A 17,805-nucleotide genomic window follows, 5' to 3' on the forward strand; every position below is an offset into this window, starting at 1 on the left:
GTAGTTCAGGGCATTGAAATTGATGTCTTCTTGCTTGTATAATCATGAATTTGAACCAGATTTGCGGCAAACTTTGTGCATTCGGGGTTGCTTTAGATTGCCGACTAACATATAGTTACTTCTATTTGTTAAACTATTGGAGCAAAGGCAAAACTGGTACAAATAACAGTGACAACTAAAAGGTTTGCATTAATGCAATTCTCTTGGTGAGTGGCACACTCGAATTACCTACTACCTACGTAAAGATGCAGTGAAAACTTTGTAAGTTTCTAATTTTCCAACTTAAACTTCAGGCTTAGATTGTCAGAAGTAGTTAATCTGTTACCTAGTGATCCAAGATCCAAATCTTTCAAGGGCATGTGCTGAGTAATATTATCCTATTAAACTACCAAATAAGAAAGAAAGAAAAAAGTAACAATTTATATCACAATTCTATATGCTTTTTTTGGATGTTATGCAGAATTCTGAATATGTGCAGTAGGTAAATCTTTGTAATCAGATGAGAGATCTGTGTTCTCTTCTAGTATCTCAGCTGTTTGAAAATCAAAAGGCAACTTTTCGATGGAGCAATCGATTTGAGTATCTGCCTGCTTATCATATATGACACCGGATTCAAATCTTAAGCGTCTTTCAACAGCAGCCTGAACCCTCTGTTTAAATTCATCATCTGTGCTTGCCAACATATACCGAAGCTTGAAGTTTATACGATTCTCCACCATAATCTTGTGTCTAGGAACTATTCTTTCGTCGAGTGAATAGCTGAAAAACCTGTAACATAGATGTCACTTTCAGCAGAATAACGGTAAAGCATACAGCACTTTATCGTTAAAAAATAAAATAAAATTGGAAGGACACTTCTGTTGATGGCATATGCCAAATACCTTGGGAATTCAATAAGATCCTGCAAAGGCCGAACCATCATCCTTCGCAAATAACGATACTTGGGGCGAAGGATGTCTATATTGTATGTTAGTAGCATTGGAAAATCAGCAACCATTTCACCTAATTGTCTGAGAGTTATACCCAGGGAAAGAAAATACTTCACATTGTGATCCAATTTATTGGCAATGCTGCATCCTAGAAGCTCTGGACCTAGAGCTATCACCTTTCCAATATTCTTCTGAGAGACACCAGCTTTTGTCAAAAGAAATATGACCTATAAGATAGCCAATCCAATATCAGTTGTGCTCCGACTCTTTAAGTAGTAAGCAGTCTGTAAACAGATGTAACCAACAACACAGCATTAATGGGATAGAGTTGTATAGTCGCTCTGATTCCTAAATCACGACTTAGGTTCTTCATGTGATCCATTATAGGCATGGCACTATCACCAAATATTACTAGAACGACAGAAGGCCAACATTGTTTAGACAATTCGGATGAAATACAAACAGTCAGAAAAAGGAAATGAACGTACCACTGGACGTATCTTCTTGTGGAGGCTGAAAGTGAGTAACCTGGGAAACCTGACTAGCACATTACCAATAGCATCTTGTTGGACACCTATGTCTCGTAAGAATTGGACCTTCAGCAATTGAGAAGGTAAGTCATTAGCAAGGAAAACGAAAAGGGAAAGGAGATATCTTAAAGCAAAAAAGAAATTCTAGTTATATTGTTCTGACTCGAAGGGATAAAATGAATTGCAGAAGTTTGAGTTGTCAACAAAAACTTCAAATTATTGCGAAAAGACTGAGTTGCCTCATAGATTGAGGTTTAAGTACTCGTATGTTGATGCCCCGACACCTAATGTACTTCCACACAAGCCAAAAGTAATACATACCTTAGTGACAATGGTATTCTCGAAATCAACACAGAATAGCACCGGTCTGGTAACTAGAATTCTTCTCATACCGTCTTTTGAAATCCCTAGGTAATAAAAGTACTTGACAAGAGGCTTGAACTTTTCTTCAATACCACAACCCATCAAATGAGGTTTAAAAGCTAATAATCTTCCAACATCTTCATTGCTGAGGCCAAACTCCTTAAGATATGCAACCTGAATGAAGAGTCGTGTTTCACCAAGAAAAAATTGGGAATATAAGCTTGCAGTCCAAAATTTAAATCACCCAAGTGACATGCCGTAAACATTAATTAGATGATTCTTCAGTTCATTTTACCCCACAAAGGGAAAACACAAGAAAGCATATATATCAATGAATATTGGGAGGAAATGAGTTAAAGCAGACACCTTTTGGTTCATCTCTTCCATAGAGAAGTAGCCAAGCACCTTAGGATAGTCAAAAACCATTGTTCCAAAATCCTTCTCATCCATTTCCATATCAAAATAGAACTTTGTACGACACTCTAGTTCTTCGGTGGTGAAGGACAATATTTCAGGACATCGGCCTACAATATACCCTATCCAATCTCTCTTCACGCCTTTGTTCTCCAAGTACTCAACAATCTCATCCAATTCTTCCAAGCTCCGACCTAATACATTCTCCTTAGCTCTAATCATTACAAGCCCAATAAATCTTCCCTTCACATGAATCGACTTCAACCACTCAGCCAAACGTCTTATTGATTCAAGATCTCCTCTAGACTTGCAAATTAGGTTCGCAATTTGGGGATATGACAATGCATTGTGTTTCAACCACCTGCAAGATATATAGGAGTAGTTTGGTTTACAGACTAGTTATGCAATGTTTGTAATGCATGGATTGTTACACGGTAAATAATGCAGGAAATTGCTATTCGATGAATAATAATACATGAATTGTCATACAGAGATTGTGATACTTAAGTCAAGAAACTAACCTTTCCTAATATTCTCATGACATATGTTCTTATTCTACATTCTATCCCTAGTTATATATAGATTCTTGTAACGTAAAACAAAAGTTGTATTAGTAATGCTGAGGTTTATACCAGACACCAAACGTCGTATTTACAATGCAAATAATGCAAGGATTAGTTTTTATTATCGAGCTCAATGAGCAAAATGTATAACAACAACCCAATATAATCCCATTAGTGGGGTCTGGGGAGGGTAATGTGTACGCAGACCTTACCCCTACCCTGGGTAGAGAGACTGTTTCCGATAGACCCTCAGCATCCCTCCCTCCAAGAACTCCCCACCTTGCTCTTGGGATGACTCGAACTCACAACCTCTTGGTTGGAAGCGGAGGGTGCTCACCACTAGAGCAACCCACTCTTGTCCTCAATGAGCAAAATGTGTGAAGTCAAAATTCAATGTGCATAATCTGTTGTACCTCACAATTGGCACGACACCAGACTCATCTATAAAGGCTCTAGCACGAACATTGAACGACGAATCCAAGAACTCGGGCATTTGTTTCATTGAAGCAGCTTGAATCATCACATAATCTATAAAAACATCCAAATATGAAACCAAATTCGTCGAATATGTAATCCCAAATCTGCCTTTTCTCATTGCTTCTTTAAAAATCTCAACTGTCACTTTCCTCCTTATCTCAAGTGCCTTAATTAACATCTCATCATCATCATCATTAAAACCACTTCCTTTTTTAAGATCAAAGAAAGAGGAAATATTTGATTGAACATAAATAGAACCTGGAAACTGAGGGGTTCTTTTCCTTATTAATGACATTTCTAGAACCTTCTCTTTATCTTCTTCTAGTACAGCACATTCTTGTTTCTCCGGTTCAGCTGAACCGGGAACCGGTTCTTGGTATGCTTCCGGTTTATTATCATTTGATGAGAGATAACGAAGGAGTACAGCTGCGGATTTTGAATTGTGTTTTCGAGTGATACCCTTTTCATTATTTAAGGTAGTGCTGGTGTTGGTATCAGATTCTTGGTTTTTAAGGTGGTGGGGTTGCTGGTTGGGGTGGTGGGTGGAAAAAATGGGAAAAAGACGATGTTTTTTGGGAGAGAAGTGTATAATGGTGTGTTGGGTAGTTTGATGTTGGTTTATGGATTGTGCAGTGAAAGAGAAATGATGGTGATGAAGCTCACAGAGCATCTTCAATGGAGGAAATTCGAATTTGGATAAAGCTCTGTAAATATCTCGTTATAGTTCTAAACTAAGCTAATACTAGTAGTAGTTAAAAGAAGAAGGGGGGTTTTGATTTTTCACTAAAACCCAAGTAGTTAGTCGAAACTATAGTTGAGCACGAGAAAACAATATAATTTGCACTTGGGACCATTAGGCTTATCAAACTATTCCCTTGATAATTATGCGATTTAATATTATTTTACTAAGAAGAAGTAGGATTGTGCATAAGTTGGTAACTGCCTAATTACCATACCAAAATCGAAAATTTTGGTATTTACTATTTAGTATTTCGATATTTGGTATTTGATTTAAGGTTTTAAAAATTTTGATATTAGGTATGGTATTTAGTATTTAACAAAATAACACGGAAATATCGATACTGTACCGAAATATATACTAAAAACACATATTATTGATTATAATGTACTAAGTTACATAATACTTTTCTTTAGCACTCATATTGAGGCTGACAGTAAAGCCCTTGTACTCCTTTAGGAAAATAGAGGAACAAGTTAGGCTGCAAATTTTGACTCTTATTCTCTAGGTTGCCAAGCAAGTTAATGTAATGTTTCTATTATTTAGGATGCTTCTTACTCGTGTATTAATGTTGCATCTGTTGTATTAGTCCTTGTTGTATACTCTAAGGTCATCAATTAGCTCTAAGCAAGTAACAAGACATTTTCACTGATCAAATTTATTCTTTATTGTACTTTTCTTTGATTCGGGAAATAAGATTTTCCTTTTCTTAAAACAGAAAAAAAAAACATCCCCTTCTTTCTTACCGAGAATTTCCGAAAACTACTAATTTATTTTTACGACGGTAACTGTATTTTCTATGGGTCAATATATGCTAATTTTGGACAAAGATTTTGTCAAAGGTTAGGTAAACTTAGAAGAACGTTTTTATTTTTATATTTGTGACCACTTTAATTAAGAATATAGTCTAGCTCTACGTACTAGTCAATATTCAAGTCGAAAAAATCGAAGTTACCGTACCGCATAAATCGAAACTGAAAGGAGAAAATCCGAACCATACGGAATCTAATTAAGCACGGTATTGGTATAGCATTTTAAAATACTGAATATAAAAAATACTGAACCGAAATGGCTAAATATTGTATTGTACCGACTGACGAATACCCTAAGAAGAAGTGAGTATTTACCATTTCACAAATATATAGTAATATTTTCAGTAGACGAATTCGAAATAAATTACTTTCTTCATTTCATCTTATATATGACGATGTTTGATTATGAATATTTAAAAAAATCAACACAGAGGTTTCATTAGGACTTAAGATATTTAATATGTTACGCCCCATGTTTTCGTACGTAAACGTGCGTCATAAGTAACTAATGTAAGATAAAAAATGAGATCGTCTTTGAAAGTATATAAAGTAAGTTATCATGTTCCCTTGGATGTTACATATATTGAAGATCATGAACAACAAGTACAAAGAGGGTTCGAAGGTTTAGAAGCTAAGGAATTGAAGAAAATAATGTTTCGTCGAAAGTCGACAAGTTGGGAATGTTATAACATGTACTTTTGGGGTGAGACTAGGGTGCTTAACATGATAAGGTGTGACGACCCAAAGGGTCATCACCTATTTTTAATTGAATTTTGTGTCCCTGAAGCCTTGAAAACCTTATTTAGAGTTGCCTCGATTTGTGTGCGCAGTCCGGGCGCGTAGCCGAAAAGCTTAAATATGAAATTTGGTGAAAAATGCTAAGTTTTGATGTTAAAATGAATAAATTTGACTTTGGTCAATATTTTGGACAAACGGACCCGGACCCGTGATTTGTTGGTCCCGAAGGGTCCGTAGAAAAATATGGGACTTGGGCGTATGCCCGGAATCGAATTCCAAGGTCCTGAGCCCGAGAAATGAATTTTTTAGAAAAATTATTTTCTGGAAATGTTTAAGAAAATTGGAAATAAAATCTGATTAGAAAGCGATGGTATCGGGCCCATATTTTGGTTCCGGCGCCCGGTACAGGTCTTATATATGATTTAACATGTTTCTGTAAAATTTGGTAAAAAACAGATGTCATTTGACGTGATCCGGACCTAAATTGCAAAAAATTGATGATTTAAGAAATTTGAGGAAATTCTTTGATTTTGAGGTTTAATTCGATGTTCATGATGTTAATTTGGCGATTAGATCGCACGAGTAAGTCCATGTGATGTTTTTGAGTTAGTATATGTTTGGTTTGGAGCCCCGAGGGCTCGGGTGAGTTTCGGATAGGCGTCGGAGTGTTTTTGGACTTAGAAAATCTGGTGTTTTTGCTGGTTGCTGGTGTCCAGGTTTTTGTTCTATGCGATCGCATAGGAATGTCCGCGATCGCATAGAGTTAATTTTGGTAGTCATGAATTTGTTCTATGCGATCGCATTAATTCTTCCGCGATCGCATAGAGTTAATTTTGGTAGTCATGAATTTGTTCTATGCGATCGCATTGATTCTTCCGCGATCGCATATAGTTAATTTTGGTAGTCATGAATTTGTTCTATGCGATCGCATTGATTCTTCCGCGATCGCATAGAGTTAATTTTGGTAGTCATAAATTTGTTCTATGCGATCGCATTGATTCTTCCGCGATCGCATAGAGTAAAAATCCGCCTAGTTATTTAAGCTCAAAAACAGAATGCATTACGGGAAATTGGCCATTTTTCATAAACCTCTTCTCTCCAAAGCTCTTAGGCGATTTTTGAAGCACTTACTCACCATAATCTCTTAGGTAAGTAATCTTTAACTTGTTTTTTTCCATTTCCTTCAACATCTATTGAAATCCTAGGCCTAAAACATGTGATTTAAGGTAGAAAATTTGGTATTTGGGTAGAGTAAGGGCTTTTTAATTTTTCTTGATTTAGACCTCGTTTTGGGGTCAAATTTGAAAATAAATTATATATTTGGGCTCGTGGGTGAATGGGGGATTTGATTTTGGTCCGAACCTCGTGTTTTGACCAAGCGGGCCCGGGGTCGATTTTTGAGTTTTTGGGAAAAATGATGGAAAAGCTATAATTAGGCATTGAGTTCGAATTGTTTAGCATTATTTGATGTTATGAAGTCATTTGTGTATAGATACGATTGATTGGGAGCCGAATTCGAAAGGAAAGGCGGTTGTTGAGGATTGAGTTGGCCGTGGAAGTTCGAGGTAAGTGTTTGGTCTAACCTTAGCTTGAGGGATTAGGAGTTGAGTCCTATTTGCTATGTGGTAATTGTCGAGTACGACGTATAGGCATGGTGATGAGTATCTATACGTTGGTGTCTAGCATGACCGTGAGTCTTTAAATTATGAATATCTTGATTTCGTTGTATTTATCTTGCCTTGGTGATGATTCCTATTGGTTGTGAAAAGCTTGTGAAAGGAAATTGTGACCTATGAACATCGAGGAGCGTTGGCTCAAGTAATATTACAATTGTGAACGTATATGAAATTGTTGAACCCCTTAGGAGCATTGGCTCAAGTGGTAAAGTGAGATATGAAATAAAAGTGAAAGAAAGAGAAAGAGTATTTAAATTGCTGCCTTGCCGGGATATTGTTGCTTATTGATTATTTTCCCTTGCCGGGACGTTGAGATTATTGATGTTGCACCCTTGCCGGGATTTAATTGTTTAATTGTGTTCCCTGTGCCGGGATTTCTATTATTATTTTATTTATTCCCTTGCACCTTGTTTGTGATTGTTGTTTGGGTGAGGAAGAGTGTTAAAGCACGAAGGGTGATGCCGTGCATTGTTTGTTTATTGTGAGGAAATAGTGTAAAGCACGAAGGGTGATGACGTGCATTGTTTGCTTATTGTGAGGAAAGAGAGTAAAGCACGAAGGGTGATGCCGTGCCGCACGATGTACCATTCCGTGCTGATTCTATTTATTATATGTGAGGAAAGAGAGTAAAAGCACGAAGGGTGATGCCGTGCACGTTTTATTATATCATTGTTTGGTGAGGATGAGAGTAAAAGCACGAAGGGTGATGCCGTGCACTTGTTGCTTTCTGATTTTTTATTAATGTCTGAGTTGTGTTATTTCCTTCATTACTGGACGACTTTTACTTGAAATTGTTATTTCCCCCATAGCATGCTCCCCCCTCCCATATTGATTACTTGTCTCTGTATCTCGATTCTGCTGTATATGTATATATAACTGCACAGGTTTATGTGGTAGTCCGGTCTAGCCTCGTCACTACTTCGCCGGGGTTAGGCTAGGCACTTACCAGCACATGGGGTCGGTTGTGCTGATGCTACACTCTGTGCTCTTTTGCACAGATCCAGGTGTCGGAGCAGCTTACGGTGCGCAGCAGTAGCCAGGGAGCCGACCTTCAGTCCACGAGACTCCGAGGTAGCCTTGCTGGCATCCGCAGGCCCGACGTCTCTTGTATCAGTTTTCATGTTCTGTTGACATTTGTATCCGAGACAGACTATGTCCTTTATTTCAAACTCTTATGTGTAGTAATCCTAGACAGTCCGTGTATTGTTGTGACACCAGGTGCTGGGTAGAGACTTGTATTGGTTTTCTAGACGCTGTTTCTATATTTAGTTCAGACTTCCGCTAAATTTTACTTTTCGTTGTATTTTAATTGCTTATTCATTATTGTTTAATCATGTATAAAATGAGATGGGTTAATGTTTGCAAAGGTTCTTGGCTTGCCTAGCTTCCACGAGTAGGCGCCATCACGACCCCCGAGGGTGGAAAATCCGGGTCGTGACATAAGGAGGTTATGTTACGAGTTATGTTAGTCGTGTGATAGTCGTGTGTTATGTTTTGAAGTCAAACGAGTTGTATGGAACAAAAGTCGATGAAAGTCATCACAAGTTACGTTCATAGGTTTTACTGAAATGGGTCAAATGTAAATGCAATTTTCTCTCAATGTACTTATAGTTATGGGGTGTTCCACCCATCAAATTGAAGATCTATGAGTCTATTTTCTAAATCATTAAATCGTTTGTCAATACGACATCGGAGTATATATATATATATATATATATATATATATATATATATAGTATATACTGCTAGGTGACAAGTAGGTGTGGCACCTACATGCCAAAAATGGACCAGTTCGGGTCGTCCAAAGAGACCTTTTAAAGGCCTATCTAGTTCATATAATACACTGATAAGAGGGCACAATAATCAGACTTAAACCCCTACAAACATCCTCCCAAAAATTGAACACAAACCCTAATTGAATTTCTCTCCTTTTCAGGTTCTAGTTGGAAGTAAAACCTAGAGTTTGAAGAGCCAAGATAGGAGCTGAGTTATTCAACAAATAAGATAAGTTTACTGCTCTATTTCATCTATTTTTTCTGTTGGAGATGTGTGGAAAGTCGTTCTATAATTGTAAGAACTCACGGGACGGTGATCGGAAGCCGTGAGTTCGAGTTATTCACTTGTAGCTGACTGTTTTGTGGACTGTTGGATTGCATGTTTTGCTAATGTTTTATGGAGTGTTGGAGGATAAAGGGTGTGGAGAAACACCACATAAATGCAGGATGGTGGGCTGGTCGTTCGTCGTAATATTTTCGGGTCATTTGACACTACTACGGTGGTCATTTTGTGTATGAAGAGATTGGGGTGTGTTGGGCTGTTTTGTAGTATTTTATTGTGTATATAAGGTTGAAAAACAATGTATATATGTTGTTATTGTTGTGTTCTTGTGTTGTTGGTGTTATCTTGAATTTGGAGGAAGTAAAGATTATAGGGGAGATGCTGCCTATTTTAATACGAAATAAGCTTGTCGTTCGTCGTGCGATAGTTGTACCTTTCGTAACTTAATGATAGTATTATTATCATTGTTGTAGATTAAGGTGTGAAGAGAAGTTCAACTTGGTGATTGGAAAGATTGTGATAAGGTATGTTAAGGCTAAACCTCTCCTTCATTTTGGCATGATCCCGTAACTGCATGCGTTTGACAACGGGGCATAAAGGGAAGTTCTTATTCCTGAATTTGCGTACATTATCCTAGTCTCATAAACTACATTATTCTCCCTTATTAGGACTTCATATTCAGTTAGTTTTGTCTTCTTTCAGCCAAGAGAGCAGAGAGTCTGTATTACAATATTTTTACCACCATCGAGCTATAATCGATAGGCAGGCCCCTATTGGGCAACCTCTGATCAGATGGTAAGTTATATACCGAGCCTACTATGGCCGAGCGCCTATGAGCGAGCCCAGAATGGCTGAGATATAGAGCCTAGTATGGCTAAGCGCCTATGAAGCGAGCCTACTACGACAGAACAATTACACATACCGAGCCTTATAGGGCCGAACATCTATTTTACTTACTATATTGAGAGAGATGAGTGAGTATCAGCAGGTAAGCATATTTTCAAATTATATTTGACTCCCAGGTACTTTCAGTTATTACATTATCAGTTCAGTTTCAGCTTTCAGTTATTATGTTGCCTTACATACTCGGTATATTATTTCGTATTGACGTCCCTTTTGTTGGGGATGCTGCATTTCATGCTTGCAGGTCCTGATAGACAACTGGATAGACCTTCCCAGTAGACAAAGTCAAACATCAGCTTGGTTGGTAAGCTACACTTCCTCGGAGTTACTATGTCTATACCGTGGAGTCTATTTTATATTTACAGGTTTGATGGGTAGGTCGAGGCCCTGTCCTGATCATGATACAGTTCAGTTATCCCTAGAGGCTTGTAGACAAGTCTTGTATAGTCTATATATCAGTAGATACTCATGGTGGCCTCATAAGCATAAATATATATATATATATATATATATATATATATATATATATATATGTATGTATGTATATGTATGTATATGATTTTGGGTATGTTTACCCCTTGGATGAGAGAGATGATATTTTCAGATGATTCAGAATATGGCCTCATCGGCCTAAGTTGAGGGTTGTCCCTCCAGAGTTTACAGTTACAGAGTGGTACGCTCGGGCCGAGTATGGCACCGGGTGCCGGCCACGCCTCGTTAGGTTTGGGGCATGACATATTATGCCATGCCATTTTTTACTATAAGATCATCTATACTATATTAAAAGCACGAAGGCCCTTATCGAAATGTCGTTCGTCTTTTTTACCCTTTTAAAATAGAGTTCGCACTAGACAAAATAGTCATTTAATTATTCCCATAATATTTACCATTTTGAAGTCAATTAAAACTTTACTTATTAAAGTTTTCCTTACAAAGAAAATCATAATATTGAGTACATCAAAATCAATTAAGTTTTCCATATAAAAATCAAACAATTAGTTTATAATTTTCTTCTTCTTATTCTACGTGCATAGAATATTTTAGGAAGGTGCAAAGCTCCGTTCAATGTAGTACACTTTTCTTCCAATAATATATTTAAACTACTCTATATACATCAATTTATATTATTATTTACTTGAAAATATACTTATGTTACTAATTGGAGTTTTTTTTTTTTTTGCTATCTATAACTTTAGCCCATTCTAACCATCTTAAAATCATGAGTACTATGAAAAACTTAAAATCAAAGTTTTTGAAATAATACTTGACAACTGTACAAAAAAATAATGAAAAATAAGTAGTATACAATTCAGTGTAGTTGGAAAACAAGGTAAAATACTCTTAACTTAACCACTAGATAAAGTTATATTTAATATTTTAAAACTTTTAAATCAAGTAAAATTTTAGTTATTAAATAACTCTTTATTATAACTATATACAAAATTCTAATATTTTAAATATTGAATAAATTATTTACTTAGTTGAAGTGTGTAACACATCTATAATATCTTTCATGCTAATTTTTTTAATATCTATAATTTTGAAATTAACTAAATTTTATCTATTGAACTTTTGTATAATATTTAAAACTACACTCAATAATTATTTCGACTTCCAAACATCATTTACTCTCAATGTTTAGAATCTATTCAGTAATTATAAAACAACACACAATCAGTTATTATTTTTTATTAATGTATGCAAACTTAAAACAATAACGATAAAATAATAGAAGAAAAATTGCCTCTAAATGAGTTGTGGTTAATTATCTTTTTCTTTTTTGAAAATATTTTAATAAATGAAAGTATATATATATATATATATATATATATATATATATATATATATATATATAGAGAGAGAGAGAGAGAGAGAGAGAGAGAGAGAGAGAGAGAGTCAACTTTAATTATTTTTAACGTTTATATTTTCAAATATTTTTTTTTCCAGACCAACCTCATCATGATAAAAGTAATAAATTTTAATTATTTGGTCATTGCCAATGCATAAAATAAGAATAATTATCATACGATATTAAACTATAAGGACTTTTATTGCGCTGGATATGAGATCAATATATATACTTTTAGAAAGTTATACATTTTATTTTATTTTTTATTATAACTCAAAAAATTGTTTGATATTATTTATGTAATTTTTAAAGAAGTTATTTACTTATTTGACAAAGGGAACAAGCGCAAAGTGCGCACCCTACTTTTAGCGAAATATCATTCGTGCTTTTACTTTTTTAAAATAGAGTTCACACTAAACAAAATAGTCATTTAATTATTTCTTAATATTTAGGACTTTGAAAAAACTAAAATATCTCTAATTAAATTGTTCCTTTTTTGAAATAAGTATGAAGTTACAATATTTAGGACTTTAAAATTAAATAAACTTTTACCATATATATAAATTATTAAAAAGAATGAAAAATCACCAACGACCCAAAATTAGCAACTAAATCACAAAATCTTTACCACGTTTATTCTGTCAATCTCCCAATCCTTCACTAATAAAGATGCCGTACCCTTCATATTTTCAATTCGAACAATATCAAGTAGAATATTATTAATGAGTTAATATTTACCTATAATTAATAAAAGACTAGAATTAAACCTTTGAAAATATTTAGTTAAAGTCCAAACATACTAACAACGAAAATGTAAACTGAGATTTAACATTGTGAATCCTAATATCTTACACGCAAGACATATTTTTTAAATAATATATATATGTCAGTTTGAAGAAGTTTTTATTCAACACATGAGTACACGCGCATCGCGCGTACTCTAAAACTAGTGTCATTAAAANAACTCAATCACTTTAAATACAAGATTATATGAAATTGACTCTAACCCACGGGGATAATATAATTACTAAATGTGATGTCATGTAAATGTAGGTTAGTCAAACTTTTAGATCGCTCTAATAGTTTGCTCACATATGTATTATTTATTTATTCGTTTACAATAAGTTATTAATGATTTATATCTTTAATTGTTACATATATTATGCATAAATAATTAGTAAAAATACTATTGATCACATTTTCGATTCATTTCATTTTATTAACCTTTTTTTAGGTGTATTATTACATATTCACTTCATAGTTTATACTATGTGATAATTGAAATACAAAAAAGGCTTCCAAATACGAAAACATGACAACTCCAAATACTAGGACAAAACCTAGAAAATCAAAGAAGAAATGTTTAAGAAAGGTATAGGAATTAATTTTGTTACACAATGAATAAGAAAACATAACTCAATGGGGCAATGCTATTGAATTTAGAGGCATAGAATAATAACGATAATTGCACACACAAAAAATACTGGTGGTCGAATATGCATTTCACCACAGTTAGGGTGTGTAACTGTAATAATCAAAACATAAAAGCGTATACCAAATACAAAGCAATGCGCAATATTAGAATCGCCAAGATTTAGAAGCAAGTCAGAGAGGAGACGATCAGTTGAAAATTGGAATCAATAAAAGGATGATAAAGGGAGTGATCGTAATGAACGATAAGGGCAAGCCTCGTCTTGTCAAATTCTACGATTATCATGTCAGTCTCCCTTAACCCTTTTACTTTTTAAAAAATGGAAGAACATTATATTAAAGCTCGTTTTTTATTTTAATTTTTGTGAATTTACTTCTTTCTTAAATCAACTGTTACTTGAAATGTAAGGTTAGCCTGCAGAGAAACAACAAGAGCTTATTCGAAGAATTTTCGGAGGTTGTACTTACATTTAATTTTTATTCTTCGTTTTGTTTTTAGTATGTCATTTTTTTTTGCTTAAGAATAAAAATTGAATTTTTGGATCTTGATACATATTTTGCTAATGATTGGGTTGTAAATCTAATCCATAATAAACTATTTCATTTTTACTGTGGTCGGTTAAAGAAATGATTTAATGCACTGCCAGAGTCAGTTTCATATTTTTCTTTTCTTTCTATGTGGTGATTTGTATACTGTTGATATCTTGTGAATCATTTATTGTGACAATTTTGTGTTAAAGTGCAGTTTTAAGCAGTAGAGCAGATAATGTAAGCAACTTTGTCAAGGTTGATTCCCTCTTTGGATCAGTATGTGTTTTCCTCTATGCTCTCTCTGAATTTGGTTTGCTTTGTGGTATTCATTGTTCCTCAAAATACATGTAAAACATAAGGAAAAGCGAGAAATATTCACACATTGTGCCTCCCTACATGTAGGATGCTCGACTTGTATACAAGACATATGCCACACTACATATTGTATTCATATTTGACAGCTCTGAGAATGAGCTTGCGATGCTTGATCTCATGCAAGGTATATCTTCACACGCTCTTCATCATGCCGACTATTAACTTTGAAGTTATCATTTAGTGATAGATTGTTTAATTGAAGAACCTCGGAAGTTAGAGTATTCATAATCGAAGAGCTAAGTCTCTCTTCTTTGAAAGAGTTTAAAGTATTTTTCCCTTTCTTCCTTCGTACTGGAGTTCAGGCACAGAACTCTTGCAACGGAACAAACTTGTAGCTGAGGCTTCCTAACGATTTCTTGCTTGTTTCGGCTGCTGCAAAATGCTATAACCGAATAAAAAGTGCTACTTGCTGGAAAGAAACTTTAGCAACCATGTATCCTCCTTACTACAAACTATGTCTGTAGGTCTCCATTGGAATGGCAGGAACTAATTGGTTACTGCTAAGCTTTTCTATGTTTTTGTTCTTATAATAAGTCTGTGCATTTGCATTGTCTTGTGATGGAACCAACCTAAACACGATTCAACTACCTGGTTTAGAAGACCGGAACATATTCTGATCATTGGATTTTACTTTACTGCACATATGGTCAGTCTCGAAGATTTACTACCTTGATATGTTGTTGACAATTTCAGTTTTTGTCGAGGCAATGGACAAGTGTTTCAGCAATGTACGTGAACTGGATATAGTATTCAATTTTAATAAGGTCAGTCTTCTCTCTTTGTTTTAGTATCGCGAACAGAGGCGGATCCAGGATTTAATGTTTATGGGTTCCTGCAGCGACTTCGAGTAAATTTTCAATAGTAACTGGGTTCACATTTAAATATTTGTAGATATTTAATGAATTTTTAGAACACATTTACACTGTTTGGACAAAAGCTACTGGGTTCACAGGAACCCGTAGATGACAGGCCGGATCCGCCCCTGCAAGAACAAAAAAGAGATTGGCCTGTCGAAAAGTTCTTATTAGCATTGACATCCTAACTTCGGTAACTTCAATTTTCATGTTTGAGAGTTTGCTGATGTATTGAGGCTTTGTAGGTGCATGCTATACTAGATGAGATTATTTTGGGAGGTCAAGTTCTTGAGACAAACTCTTCAGAAGTAGTGAAGGCAGTTGAAGAAATCTCTAAGTACTTTCTACCCCCATTATCTTTCTTTCTTTCTTTCTTTCTTCTGTTTATTAATCACCAGAAATAGGTCAAGATGCTAACAGTTTTTTCTTGTTCAGAATGGAAAGGTCTGCAAATTCAATCATGGGAGTTCCATCAATAACTGGATGGCAAGGTCGATAGCACATGTTTGACTGTGGTAAGTACTGTAGGACAATTCATATAATCAGTCAGCCAGTAGTGGTTGAACATGAGCTGGGCAGGATTTGTCGACCAAGTTGTTGAACTATTACTTTATGGTCCTTAAATTTCCACACGAGAGTTTTCAGAGAGCTACAGTGGTTGCAAGTTGAACTGTTCATTGTTTCTCGATGGAGTTGTGAGTTGTGACGTTTGAAGTTCTATCCCATTTGGAGGAAAAAGAAAAACGGAAGTAACTTGAAGTGAATATAAGAAAGTGTTTGGTTGCCTATTCATAAGGATATTTCTTTTAACTAGGTGTATCTGTTATATTGTGGCATGCATCACCAAATTGACATGTACATGAAAATGAGACTCCCCGGGGCATGTGCACTATGTCAAATCATTATGATCGGATGATATTTTGTTGATTAATAAGTTTGAAGTGTCTCTTTGATTTCCTTTTTGCTTAGTTGGGTAAGGGAAATCTGTCCCGAGACCTTGTAGATGTTACCACAAGATTTTTATTCTTCTTATGGTTTGATTTGGAATTTTTGGCATTTGGCCTTTAAATCATGATGGCGAGCCATTTGAGAACAACATGTTTTTGGTCTCTGGCTATCTGCATATAAACAATATGAAGCCAATTGCTAAATAACGCACTTGCCTAAAATAAACAACTTTTATAGGGCTTAGCATACTTTTCGATGCTTTGCCTGCACGCATCCTTCTTCCTTTACCCTAGGTTCAACAAACTAAACTTTTTTTTCTTTATTCTTTCTCTTACAATAAATAGTTTCAGGAAATTAAACTTTTTAGAACATTTGGTTAAAATTTTTAGAGCATTCAATTCTGTGCCTTTTGAAAGGGAGCCTTGGAGCAACAGTAAAGTTGTCTCCGTGTGATCTACAGGTCACGGGTTCGAGCCGTGGAATCAGCCATTGATGCTTGTATTAGGGTAGACTGCCTACATCACACCTCTTAGGGTGCGGCCCTTCCCCGGACCCTGCGTGAATGCAGGATGCTTCGTGCACCGTCCGCCCTTTTTATTCAATTCTGTGCCTTTTAATTAGCATATCATGTCAGTTCGTGATGAGTCCACTAGTTTCTTAAATTAGAGTCGGTCTTCTTTTTCCATTTCTTCTAGTTGTTTGACTTATCTGAAAAAAGCTCAGCCTATGAATGTGAGAAAGCACGGGAGAAAATATATTATTGATGTATATTCATATGTTACAATGAGCCCTATATATATACACACATAACATGTCCTACTCCTAATATATATTGGATTAGGGTTATTTATTTACTCCTATTTACATGACTATTCTAACACTCCCCCTCAAGCTGGTGCATATAAATCATATGTACCGAGCTTGTTACATATGTAGTTAATACGAGGACCAGTGAGGGACTTGGTGAAAATATCTGCAAGCTGATCATTCGACTTCACAAACTTTGTAGCAATATCTCCCGAGAGTATCTTTTCTCTAACAAAGTGACAGTCAATCTCAATGTGTTTAGTTCTCTCATGGAACACTGGATTTGACGCAATATGAAGAGCAGCTTGATTATCACACACAAGTCCCATCTGACTAATCTCACCAAATTTCAACTCCTTGAGCAACTGTTTGATCCAAATTAGCTCACATGTCGCCATAGCCATCGCTCGATATTCTGCTTCTGCACTAGACCGAGCAACCACATTCTGTTTCTTGCTCTTCCAGGACACCAAATTTCCTCCTACCAAGACACAATATCCAGACGTAGAACGTCTATCAGAAGGTGATCCTGCCCAATCAGCATCTGAGTATCCAATTAGGGTTATTTACTAGTATTTAACTATCAAACTAGCACTCCCCCTCAAGCTAGTGCATATAAATCGTATATACCGAGCTTGTTACATATATAACTAATACGAGAACCAGTGAGGGACTTGGTGAAAATATCAGCAAGCGGATCATTCGAACTTCACAAACTTTGTAGCAATATCTCCCGAGAGTATCTTTTCTCTAACAAAGTGACAGTCAATCTCAATGTGTTTAGTTCTCTCATGGAACACTGGATTTG

General features: G+C 35.5%; 2 protein-coding genes across 2 annotated transcripts; one reads left to right on the forward strand and one right to left on the reverse strand.

Moving 5' to 3' along the window:
• On the reverse strand, nt 247-4,073 carry LOC109228180 (transcription termination factor MTERF2, chloroplastic). The gene is made up of 6 exons (XM_019393377.1): nt 3,213-4,073; nt 2,189-2,597; nt 1,781-1,996; nt 1,418-1,525; nt 882-1,156; nt 247-768 (listed from the first exon to the last, which is right to left on the reverse strand). Exons 1-6 carry the CDS (start codon nt 3,944-3,946, stop codon nt 453-455), a joined length of 2,058 nt encoding a protein of 685 aa, XP_019248922.1. The 5' UTR covers nt 3,947-4,073; the 3' UTR covers nt 247-452.
• On the forward strand, nt 13,608-16,289 carry LOC109228275 (AP-3 complex subunit sigma-like). The gene is made up of 7 exons (XM_019393461.1): nt 13,608-13,768; nt 13,897-13,939; nt 14,228-14,289; nt 14,416-14,512; nt 15,082-15,152; nt 15,488-15,579; nt 15,678-16,289. Exons 1-7 carry the CDS (start codon nt 13,700-13,702, stop codon nt 15,739-15,741), a joined length of 498 nt encoding a protein of 165 aa, XP_019249006.1. The 5' UTR covers nt 13,608-13,699; the 3' UTR covers nt 15,742-16,289.

The sequence above is a fragment of the Nicotiana attenuata genome, chromosome 1, assembly GCF_001879085.1.
Source record: "Nicotiana attenuata strain UT chromosome 1, NIATTr2, whole genome shotgun sequence".
NCBI lineage: Eukaryota > Viridiplantae > Streptophyta > Magnoliopsida > Solanales > Solanaceae > Nicotiana > Nicotiana attenuata.

Coding starts and splice junctions, on each gene's coding strand:
- LOC109228180 (XM_019393377.1), bottom strand. CDS start 3,946: ATGCTCTGTGAGCTTCATCACCATCATTTCTCTTTCACTGCACAATCC. Junction 1,157..1,417: donor ACAAGAAGATACGTCCAGTG/GTACGTTCATTT, acceptor GCTATCTTATAG/GTCATATTTCTTTTGACAAA. Junction 769..881: donor GATCTTATTGAATTCCCAAG/GTATTTGGCATA, acceptor TCTATGTTACAG/GTTTTTCAGCTATTCACTCG.
- LOC109228275 (XM_019393461.1), top strand. CDS start 13,700: ATGATAAAGGGAGTGATCGTAATGAACGATAAGGGCAAGCCTCGTCTT. Junction 13,769..13,896: donor TCAAATTCTACGATTATCAT/GTCAGTCTCCCT, acceptor ATGTAAGGTTAG/CCTGCAGAGAAACAACAAGA. Junction 14,290..14,415: donor TTGATTCCCTCTTTGGATCA/GTATGTGTTTTC, acceptor CCCTACATGTAG/GATGCTCGACTTGTATACAA.